This window comes from Gymnodraco acuticeps, unplaced genomic scaffold (genome assembly GCF_902827175.1).
Source record: "Gymnodraco acuticeps unplaced genomic scaffold, fGymAcu1.1, whole genome shotgun sequence".
NCBI classification, from domain to species: Eukaryota; Metazoa; Chordata; class Actinopteri; order Perciformes; family Bathydraconidae; genus Gymnodraco; species Gymnodraco acuticeps.
In genome coordinates, this window is record NW_022990685.1 from 1,139,909 (window position 1) to 1,152,056 (window position 12,148).

Sequence of the window (12,148 nt, forward strand, 5' to 3'; positions counted from 1 at the left end):
ACTCGCCTTGCAGGTGCACACGCCAGGATAGAAGACATCAGACTCCAGAGAAAATTTGCTCGAGTCCGAGTCCAAGTCAGAGAGTCAATGTACAAGTCGAGTCCGAGTCATCGTGGGGGGAAAAATTCACGAGTCCGAGTCCAAGTCGGCGTATGCGATAATTCACGTTGTACCCCTAGGGGTCCGCGTACCCTCATTTGAGAATCACTGGTATAGGACCTACACACGAAGCCGTTTGGCTCCCCAGAGTGTTCCGTCCGCAGAGCTATCCACCTTAGGACCCGTTATCGTTTTAGGGGTCCGTTTTCGGGGTTCCGTTACGGCTTCGTGTGAACGAACGGGCTACACGAAAGAGAAAAGTAGCGGATACCACCCGTTTCGTTTCCGTGTAAACAGCACCTAACTCTTTTAACTTGTAGTTAAGAGGCACTGCTGATTGCAACAACCTTTTTTAAACGGAAACAGCATCATTGGAGCACTGAAAGGTCAGGTAAGAGGGACAATCCTTGACTCAAAGCTTTATGTCACCAGCTTTCATACAAAATTACTGTCTTTTTGCTTAATCTATAGCAATGTCCACATATAGACTCTCTTGCACTATTTCTATTCTATTTTATTTGCACATCTCAATTATTGTATTTGTTTGTCCTATATAAATTCATTCTGCATTGTTGGAGGAGCCTGTGACTTAAGTTTTCTTCATTGCCATATCTTCACTGTCGCTACATGACAATAAAGCCTTGAATCTTGAAATGAATCATAAAGCATTGGTACTATTAATTTGTACAGCCTATTTCTCTTTACCCAGACACACATTTGGTTTTTAATATTCAGCTTAGGCAATAAGTACAGTCATGGGCGGATAACAAAACAGTGGGCCCCTGGGCACATACTTAGAAAAGGCCCCACCACCTCTCCTACAAAGGAGCAGAACACAGACTTCTTTTGAACCTTTTCATAGTCACGGTGAGTCTCTTTCTATTAATTTCATGTTTCTTTGTGGACATTTTGAGTGTCTTCTTGGTTGCTACTGTCTCTTTGAGAGACATCCATTCATGACAGTACAATATGACATTTCTACTATGCACCGCAAATAGAAAAACCTGCCTTAAAATACTATTAGCTCCCATTGTGTGAGGATAAGATGGTCATTACTGGTCAACTTAACATACGCATTTGAGTAATACAATGAACACAATGAGGGCTCTGACAGTGCAGTTTGTCAATGTAAATGACCTTTACACAGCTTATTTCACACAACGACCTCATTCAGAATTAACTAAATACATTGATAATCAGTTTATGTCTCAAGGACGTACACCAATGGGCATGACATCAGCAATTTTCAATGATAGGGCATAATGACATGCAGGACAATGTCAGGGTTGAGCGGCTCCCCCTCTAGTTTAATCTTGGCAACATTACGTAACAAGGACCTTCTTAATCAACGACCCACTATTACAGGGGATCTAATCATTTTGTTCCTAGCCTGAGCTTATCTAGACACACAGTATCTCGTCATCAATGGAGAAAGAGCGCCACAGCACTTTGGACCTCATGCAATCACCTATTGCCTAGTAGATATAAGATGTTAAATCCAGGCAAATCTGAGTGCTGTTTTCCAAACAAGGATCAATAAATCCTCCTGTAATCATTATCAGCATGGATGGTCTTTTTACACTCCTTGAGAGCTTGAGCTACATGTTTTGTATTCAAGGACAAAGTAAGACAGAACAGCATGATGGTCCTTTTTATATCTGTAACTGTTTACTAAGACAACTGGCTAACAAAACAATAAATAAGGCAATGAGCTAAACAAACACACAAAAAGTAATGCAGTGTAATATGTATATATCTAATTAAAACAATTTGTATGTAAGTATAACCGCGCAAATGTCTGCATAGGAAGTAATCCAGTGGATGGTTGAGGCCAATACACCAGAGAGAGAATATTTTTATTATACCGGACATCGTCTTGGACTTATTTGACAACTTACGAACTTATAACAACACTTGCGTTGTTATCATAACCCAAACCTCAATATTTCCTTAACCTAACCAAGCAGTTGTGTTGCCTTATCCTAGCCAAGTTATTTACTGTGAAGATTGGAGGTTATTTTAAAAAAGAATGGACGTAATAAGCTAAATGTAATGTTTTGTTGGATAATCTTGAGAAAATGCTTAAAAATGTACTTTTTCGGAAGATATCACTCTCACTATGTATGAGGAGATATGTTGAAATATTCACTTTGTATGTTCAGCCACCTGTTCTATGTACATGAAAACTACTATAATGTACCAGACCACACACACATACTGTACAGTATTTTCTAAATCCATGATATTCCTTAAAACAATCTGACTGCATGAAAATCAAACACTGTGTACATTTACATTATGACTTGGCAAAAGAAAAAAGATGCAACACAAAGAATAAGCATATACACATTTTAAAATGGCAGAATACCGCAGGTGGCTTGTAATGGGTTTTATTTTTAAAATATACCTTAAAGGGGGCCGTATTATGGTTTTAATGGATCCCTTTTCCTGTAGTGTGTTATGAAGGTTGTTGTGCATGTAAATGGTCCTCAAAGGCTAAAATCCCCAAGTCCTTTGTTTACTTCCTTGACAATGTGACATCACTGTGTTACACCCTTGTTTCAATTGGCTTGCTCTCCAACACATTGTGCCTTATAGGCTAAGAGGTGGGATATCTCTAAGAGGTTGACCAATCACAACCGAGCCGGCCAGCTATCCAATCAGAGCAGACTGGGCTCTGGTTTCAGACAGAGGGTGAAAAGAGGTGCTGCAGTATGAGAAAGATAAAGACCTTTTAACATTAAAACATTAAAACGGGTCACAGTAGAGGCAGAGAATACAAATATGAAACCTGAAAATAAGCTTATCACGCTCCTATTAAGCCCTTCAGATGTCTAATGATGTAAACCAGCAAAACATACTCAGTCACACATCCTACTTCCCTTATACGAACTGTAACTAGTTATTTGGGAAAAATACATTGCCAAAGCTTCATGTGAGTATTTTCTAACACTAATACATTAAACTGAGCAGCAGGAGGGAGTAAACTTTGCGTCTGCTGTAGCTCTCCGTCCTGTTTATTGCGGGCAATAAGTCTGCAGAGAGGTTTTAAAACTCAGCACATACTGCAGGCATCGTCACTGCAGGAGGAACCTGTCAAGGTAAAACGGATTCTCTATACCTGAATGAAGTGCTGACTTAAAACAAAATATTTAATTTGACTGTCTTATTCTTTTCCTATAGTGCATGATATTGGTTGACAATCAGAACTTATGAATAGGCAAGGCAAGGCAAGGCAAGGCATTTCCCTTATTATTTTGTATTTTGTTAATTTAAATAATTCTAAATTTAACAATTGTACTAAATATGACGTGGCAAAATGAATGCCAATTTAGGTAATGCTTCTTAACCATAAATGCAGATTGAGTTTTTCACATGCTATTAAAAAAAGAAACTCAAAATTACAGTCTTAACATCTATGCTTCAACATCATCAACATAATAATATATAGATTTTTGCTTTATGTATATGGCACCACCCTATCTCCTCCGGCGGAGACATAAATGACAAATTATTTTTTAATAAGAGGGGAAGCTTTTTAAATATGCACTATTTAGTATGTTATTTATCAGTTGCACTGCCCTTCAACTGAACTTCAACTATTGATTAGGAAGGATTAATGACCATGGCCAACGTTTTTGAGTTGAAAAACATGGTTGTATATGAAAACTATATTCATTGTTGCATTGTAATAATTGCTGAAACGGATTAATCATCTATTCAGAAAGAAAATCAAGTAAAACATGGACCTATTAGTGTCTGAAACCTCAAGCAGTATGGGTCTATTTTACTCACCCTTTTCCATCCAATTTCAAACCTGAAATATGTGAAAAGGAACAAGTCATATCAAGTACTTTCTACGAAACTTAACTCGTCTCTTTCATTAAATTCATTATCATTTCAAGTATTATTGGTTGGCAGGAAACTAGTCTGTCAAGTACACATACCGAACTGTAACCCAGGGTTTATAATTGGTTGGTTTGATCAGTTTTCCTTTTTTGCTACAGACTTTCAATGCTGACATTTGGGTTTAATTGTCTCTGTTGGTCCAGATGAAGTGGTGTGTTGCTGTTGTGTTGGCAGTGTTACAGCTCTGCAGCCCGGCGCTGCAGACTGACCCGCTGCTCTACATCTCCCAGATGCATGAAGGGAAAGAACAACTCCGCAGTGAGTCTTAACAATACAGAGTTTCCCATTTGCCATTTTTTATTATGTTTACATGTTGCATTACATACAATATAAGATATACTTTATTGATCCCAAATTGGGAAGTGTTTTCATGTTGCATTCATAGAATTTTCTCCCAAAAGACAATAGTTTTCGTCCCAGGTGTAATCAAAAGTCAACACGTTTTTTATTTAAGTTACGGAATAAATACATTACAACATTAGTATCTAGCAAAGTCAGTGGAACCCTCTTTATCAAATATGTATATAATAACTACATCAGGTACTCAATTTGACCCAAACCACAATCTTTTCCTAAACCTAACCAAATATTTTGGTACTACAAATATTACGACGTTTAATAGAAAGGCCATGTGATGACGGGCAATCTACCTATTTTGTCGTTTTGTATGATCGGTCAGCTGTATGCGTCCTCGAAAATTAACACTCTCGCAGAAGCAATTAAGTAAATGTTTTCCATGGAGGAAACACTTTTAACATTCAAACAAAATATGCAGGCAAGGGAGTGAAAAATATTGTTTGCTCATGAGAAATACGCGTTGGTTTACCTTTGATTGAGACTTGATTCAGTCATCTTTTTTGAAATGATGGCAATTGATTTGATTCATCCTGTATTCTCTTTCAGAGGCATGGCTCAACCCCACACTGGAAGATGTTGTCCCATCCCGGGAAGTGACCCAAGCTACTGAAATGAGAGAGATTCTAGAAACTGAGACGACCACACACTTCTACCCCATGTTTGCTGAGCACACCAACCTCAAGTGGGTGACGTGGAGCGGCTTCCTCCCAAGCGGTGCCGTCGCTATCTTCAACGGCTACACCGAACGCACCGACTACGTGTGCAAAGTCAACTGTGAAGCCGGCTTCTATTCTCCCAGTAAAGGGAACTTCTGCCAGTACCCGTACGCCGACAAAGAGTACGCATCCACAAAGTTTGAAATGCTGATTAACGTTGACCACTTTGAGTTCCTGGAGTGGGTTGAAGAATCGTATGGATCAGTCCCAGGTTATGCCATCAGAACCTGCCCTGACTCAGATATCTTTGTGGGCAAAAACAAGTATGGTCTCGGCAAAGTGGTGACCCAACATGAAGCCTTCTTCCTTCCCTGGGAGGGCGATGAGTATTGGTACAAGAGTTACCAGGTTCTTGCGATCAACAGAGACAGCTACAGCCAGCACATCTCTCATGTGGAGTATGGCATCGACCAGATGGAGCTCTTCCACTATCCTCCGGAGGCCCTGCAGCTCGCCAAAGTCACCAACCTAGAGTGCAGAAATGTGAAGAAGACAGTGAAACTGGAGAAGACAAGTTCTGTGGAGAAGTCCTGGGACATTGGCAGAGAGACCCGCAATGGATCCATCTCCACCATGAAGGCCAAAGTGCCCATCCTTGGCCCAGGGACTGTGGACCTCAGCAAGGAACATTCAGTCACCTTTTCAGAGGGAACAAAAACGGTGGAGGCCATCAGTCACACCGTCTCTGTCGAGCTGGTGGTCCCACCCAACCACTCCTGCACCGTGAGGATGGACGGCAGAAAGATGACGGCCGACATTCCCTTCACTGGCAGGCTGAGCAGGACCAACCACAACGGGGACACCCACTGGACGTACATCACTGGAATCTACGACGGCGTGACGGTTGGAGAAATCAATGCTGTCGTGGAGAGATGTCAGCCGGTGATTGACGCTGTTCCCTGCTCCCCAACTCAAGACTGATGATCAGTGTGTTGTATTAAAAGGCAAATGTAAAGAAAAATGTTTCCAAATAGATTACAATAAAAAATTTCAAGGACTCAGTTTTTTGTTTTCTTTCAAGTAAGATATTAAAAGCCAGTTACTATAACCAACCTGACCCTTGAAGTCATTTTCAGATGAGTTATTTTGTAATACTACTTGTCAAGTTACAAGAATGTACAATTTATTAAATATCTATTTTTAAAGATTATTTTGGAGCCAGTTTAGCCTCTATTAGAAAGGGGATTCCTTAAATTCTTGAAGTACATTTGATAAGTTTAATGATATGGCAAATGTAGTAAATACATACCTTTCAAAATCAGGGATTACAAAAATAAATAGCCACAACATAAAATGATTATACGTTTGGACAGGCCACCACCAAGGCCACAGATCTTCAGGCTCCAGGTTCACAAAGTGGCAATACATTTGTGAGATGTAATTAAATGCATTGGTGTTTGTCAATACAGGACTAGAAGTTGATATATACTTAAATATAAAAGCTTTAAGACATCTAAATTGCCACCAACTCAAAAGTCCACTGTGTCTGTATTTTACTTCAAAAAGACATTTAAATTAAAGAAAAGTAGCAAAGTTTGAACTTTAAAAATATACTTACCCAATAAGTACTATTTTAAGCAGAATATAAAATGTCTGTGTTACATAATACTGTATGGATATGTACATCGCTTTAAGATGCATTGGGTAAAGGTGGGCTAAATCTAAATGTATCTATAATTTTCCCCCTAAGAAGCAAGTCAAAATGATTTAATAATACCTTATGTAGCCTACATCAGAGTCCTGCATCGGGTCGGGTACCCGCGGGTACCCGACGGGTGACCCGCAAAAAAGGTGATTCGCGGGTGGTATTTTTTCAAACGCTTTTTTCCGGGTTCGGTTCTGGGTAAAACAAAGATGATGCGGGTCGGGTCGCGGGTATTGCATAATAAATATATTAAAATAATAATAAATTAGTTTAATGTTTAAAATCCTCAGACCTCTCCCCCGCGGGACCGCGCATAATCATAACCTCTGCAGCGCATCAATCTGCTGCTGTGAGCGCCACATTCGAAATAGCTGAGGTGAAGCTCTCTAGCGGAGAATACAACATTTTCAATAACACTTCCTCAAGAGCGAAATCCAACGTCTGGGAGGCTTTTGGTTCCTAGATGGAGGAAATAACCAACATCCCACGCTTTCTGAGACAAATATGAAACTGCGTGTGTTAATAATTGCACGTTTTCACTGCTCATAGGCTATGCGGGTTCGGGTCGGGTTGCGGATCTTGTGCCGACGGGTCGGGTCGGGTTGCGGAACTAATTGGCAATATGTGCGGGTAGCGGGGCGGGTTCGGTATTGCACGTCGCGGGTGCGGGGCGGGAGCGGGTCTTGAAAATCAGACCCGTGCAGGACTCTGGCCTACATATACATTTGTAGAATTATTTTGAATCCCTATATAATCCAATAAATAATGGTTGCATAGTTGTTTTGTTGTTGTTTTTTCAATAGAGATAATGAGATTATTTTCACATTCTTCCGGCTTATCATTAGTCACGCCCTGATAAATAAAGCAGGTGATTTCACTGATGAACTCCTGATTAGTTGAAGGTGTGTTTTTCAGGTAATGCAGTTGTGCCCTGCCACCCACTCAGTTTTTACTTTGCTAGATTACTAGCAGGAGTCCAATGTTAGTAAAATAACAAATATATAGTGTTTGTTGTAAAAGGATAATATGTTATCTCTTCTCTGTAAACTGTACTGTTCTGTAGGCTAATACTTTAACTGTGGATCAATACGCATACTGCCTGAATCTGCCTTATGAAAGCTTTAGCGCAAATTCAATAAGGAAGACCTAACACGAGTCACTTACACGTCACTCTATGGCTCCCTTCCCCCCTCATTAAATACGAGGGCGTCACCCCTCAGCAGCCAATCGCTGCACATGCTAAATTCCTTAAATGCTTGCTCTTCCTCCCTGTCAGTTGTCATTGCAGATGATCACACGCAATGGTAGTTGCAATTAGGGGTGTAACGGTTCACAGAAGTCACGGTTGGTTCGTACCTCGGTTTGGAGGTCACGGTTCGGTACGGTTCGGTACAGCAAGAAAAAGCAAAAAAAAGTCCCAAATGCATAATTCTCTTTTTTTAATAATGAACTGTATTAAACAGTTAAAAACAAACCATACACAGTACACACAGATGGCCATATTATCTATAATGGCTGATGTCAAACAAAAAGGTTTCATCAAGCTGTAAAGCTAAAAAGAATGTCTTGAAAATATGACATCATAAATAATAAGAAAGTGTTTCAAGAGCGCAAAGTCGTTGAAAAACATATGCCAAAAGCTTCCGTTATTTATTTTGGTCTCACGGCTTTCATGTCTATTGGCTTCTTAAAAACAGCGGGGATCAGCTGTTGAACTGCTGTTGTCTTTTGCCGGGCTCCGGTGATTGGCAAATCTGGGTGATGCCTTCTGATATGATTTAGCATGTTTGGCGTGTGTTCCCATTAGCATACCGCACCACTGTAGAACAACGGCGACACACCGTCCTCGTCCGATCCACCACTCGTACACTCCATCGTTATTGTAGTCCACAAGGAACCCGAAATGTTCCCACACAGCTGATTTAAACGAAGCAGGTGGGTTCTAGCTCCTGTGTGTTATCTGAAATCGCCATACTAACTTTTCTTCTTCTTGTATTTTGTTCGTTTTGTTGTTGTGTTTCTTCTTGTTCTTCATTTGTTGTTTAAGGGCGGCTGGCAAACAGCTTTTAGGCGCAATACCGCCCCCTGGATTATATATAGTGTAGTGGATACTGCCCTGAATGACACTTTTTTCCCACTCATAAAAAAAAAGGCGTATTCGTCGTGTGACTGCGTGTGCCGAACCGTGACGGTACGGGACGAATACGGATACCGTTACACCCCTAGTTGCAATACAATACTCCTTCTCGTGAGAAAAACCGTAAAAAACAACTAGCTCAAGATGTCCAACTCGGACAATTCGGAACACGAACCTTCTCTGGAAGTCTCCGATCCCGGTTCGGCTCCCCACAGCGGCTTATCAACAGAGGCAGACTTCCTCATCGCCCGGCTCCTGCAGCAGGGCTTTCCCACAGCCCCAGGCCTCACTCTCTCTCAGCTGCGAGATCTCTCGGAACAGGTCTCCAGCGTAGCTCCCCAGTCCGGGGCAGCAGCTCCAGTCAGCTCCCCAGAGAGCAGGGCGAGGACGAGGCCGCAGCCGCGGAGGTAAAAAAAGGTCAGGAAGTCGAGCCCTCCAGGATCCCGTCCCCCTCCAAAAATCCACCCCTTCGCAGGCTCGCCAGGCAGGGAGTGTCACACCCCTTATGGAGAGTAGCGCGGCCGGCTCCCTGCAATCCCTGGCTAGCTCCATGATAGCTATCGATGCTCGCCTCCAGGCTCTGGAAGACTCCGCCACAGGAGCTTCAACTTCCGTTGCACTCAGGTACTAGTTTTAACGAAAATGTTTGCACTCACCCTTACACAGGGTTGGGTTGTAACCAAGCGTCAAACTCTGGGGAACAGCCGGGAAGCCAATACGGAAGTGCCACACACTGCAGTTCATACATGGGCCGCTAAGGACTGGCTGCAGAAAGGAGCAATTTCCATAGACCCCCATGTTAAAATGCCCAACTTTACAGCAGAAAAAAACATGTTTCTACCCATGGATGCAATAAATATTATTATCGATATAGTTAGATTCCACCTTCATGATTATGAATCTGTGAGTGAATTGTTTTCTAACACCACCCTTTTATTTATATTAGGTCTTAAAGTTTTTGCATAAATTAGGGCGTGGTCACGTTGATGGACACGTACATGCCTCACTGTCAGCTAACAGCAACTTGTCCACTCTGCTAGGCTACAACCATAGAGGCGACAACGTTAGTTAGTCATAGCACTGTACTTGACCCTTTAGCTTTAGCCGTGTTCGTGGTGATTGTGTCTTTTAGAGAATATTGTTACAAATACCAGACAATTAAAATGTCGTGCTGTGCGCTTGAATGTACTAACAGAACTTCCAAGAAGTCTAAAATGATAATATTATACATGTTAACCCCGTTCGCAGGTGTTTGTGTGCTTGGTAGCTTAGCTTGTTACTTATTAGCCAGCTAAGGACGTAACCCTTTATGCATACATATACATTTTAGTTTATGATTCAGCCTTGGGTAAGACTTGTATAGTCTATGGCTATGACGCCCATAATGCTAAACGGGAGCAAATGTTAATAGGGGACCCAATTATCCCAGTGGTGGCCGCCGGAGCTAACGGAGCCGCAGGGGGCTAGCTCCAGCCGGCGTCCCGGAGCTAGCCCACTGCGGCTCCGTTAGGTCCGGGCGGTGGAGTCCGTCTTTTCTCAACGTGTGAATGACAAGCATTAAGAATAATAAAATATAGCTAATTCTCTTGCAGATTGTCTCATTTGATTATGAATGTAACGTTTATATAGGGGAACTACACTGTTAGCAGTAACTTGGTATGCATGTATTTCATGTTAGCTTAGCTTCTTAGCCTGAGCTAGCTCTGTTTACTTCCAGTTCGGAGGCAGCAGGTCCCGCCTCGGCTCCGCCTCTTTGCCCTTATTTGGAGCAGGCGGGATTAGACTCTGACGTTGCTGTCAAGCCGTTAGTGGCCGACTCCGCCTACTAAGGGCTTCACGGCAACTCTGCAGAATCCTATGGGTGACGTCACGGACACTACGTCCATTTATATATACAGTCTATGGTTGTAACGGAATACATGTAACGGTGTTACGTAATCAGAAAGAAGAAAAAAAATCAGTATATTCAGCTGGTGTTACATTTGAAAAACGAGTAATCTGAGTGCAGTTACTTTCGTAAACCTGAAGTGAATACTTATTGGAATTATTGGTGGAAAGTTTCCTCACAATATGTAATATTCATTACCGGCAGAACCGTGTGCACAGCGCTGCAGCGTATCTGTGAGCGAGAGATGCAGCGTGTCCGTGAGGCCCCGCCCCGCACGTAGATGAGAGAGAGAGAGTTCTCTTTCAAAACATATTGGAAGGTAGAAACGGAGATGTTTAGATAAAACGTGGAAGATAACGTTTATGTAGCATTTATTTATTGTCGAAATGATGACATTTATAACGGGATCAAATCTAACTGAATGGCCTGCTGCTGCCGAATGCATGGGGCAAGTAACTGGGAAAAGTTTTAAAAGTTATTACATCGTTTCAGATAATATATAATAATGATAATGCATTCTATTTAGGGGCGCCTTTCAAAGCACCCAAGGACACCTTACAATGCATAAACTATTCCAAGGAAAGGTTTTAAGACAGTACAAAGAATGCAGTCTGGGTGAGTTTTTCTTTTTATGTGCGGTGCAGATGAGAGAGCTGTCCAGAATGACACTAAAATGTTGTGTTTGTTCTCTTCATAAGCCATTAAAACAGTAAAATACGTGTCTCCCGTTCACCAAAACATACCCATCTGTTATGGAAAATAAAGTATTCTAAAGAGAAAGAAGAAAGAAAAGATAAAAAGAAGAGGAAAAAAGAAAAGATAAAAAGAAGAGGAGAAAAGATAAAAAGAAGAGGAAAGAAAAAAAAAAAAGAGAAGAAAGGAAGTATTCTAAAAGTAATCTGCCACCGGTACCGGCGGGATTGTGGTTAGTTTCTGATGCGCAGAAGAAAAATCTGGCCCACCCTATATTTTTACAGGCCCACCCTAAAGTACATTTCTGCCTACGCTACTGGTCCGCACAGCAGCAACAACCAATCACATGAATCTCTTGCCCCCGACACACAAAGCAATAGCAATGTTAAAACGAAGTAAACTGGAAGAAAAAAAAAAAATAAATCCCCAACAGGCGAAAACCTACCAGTTTCACCCACTGTCTCTGCCTCCTCCCTCCATGCCTCGCTCCTCTGGTTTGTATCCCGGTAGATGAACAGAGACTGATCATACAGCACCGGGTGATTCACTACCGCTATAATGAATTTTTCCTCAAATTTTTGGAATATGAGGAATTACCTGCGTAGTCTCTCCCAGCATACATGCGGTCTGATTGGCTAGCGCTTGTACTGGCAGATTTGAATAAACGGGATTTCATTGGCTGACGCTTCTGCCGAGGCGCCAAA

The 12,148-nt window shown here is 41.6% G+C and overlaps 1 protein-coding gene across 4 annotated transcripts; it reads left to right on the forward strand.

Moving 5' to 3' along the window:
* Positions 1–226: 226 nt before the first annotated feature.
* Positions 227–6,079, forward strand: LOC117555386 (natterin-3-like). Of its 4 annotated transcripts, none has more exons than XM_034230280.1 (3): positions 227–485; positions 4,152–4,266; positions 4,912–6,079. In XM_034230280.1, the coding sequence occupies exons 2-3, from the start codon at positions 4,152–4,154 to the stop codon at positions 6,000–6,002; spliced, it is 1,206 nt and encodes a 401-aa protein (XP_034086171.1). In that variant the 5' UTR covers positions 227–485; the 3' UTR covers positions 6,003–6,079. The 4 variants fall into 4 exon arrangements, with proteins under 4 accessions (XP_034086171.1, XP_034086172.1, XP_034086174.1 ...); XM_034230281.1 differs by having other exon boundaries at positions 327–490; XM_034230283.1 differs by lacking the exon at positions 227–485 and adding an exon at positions 521–966.
* The last annotated feature ends 6,069 nt before the right edge of the window (positions 6,080–12,148 follow it).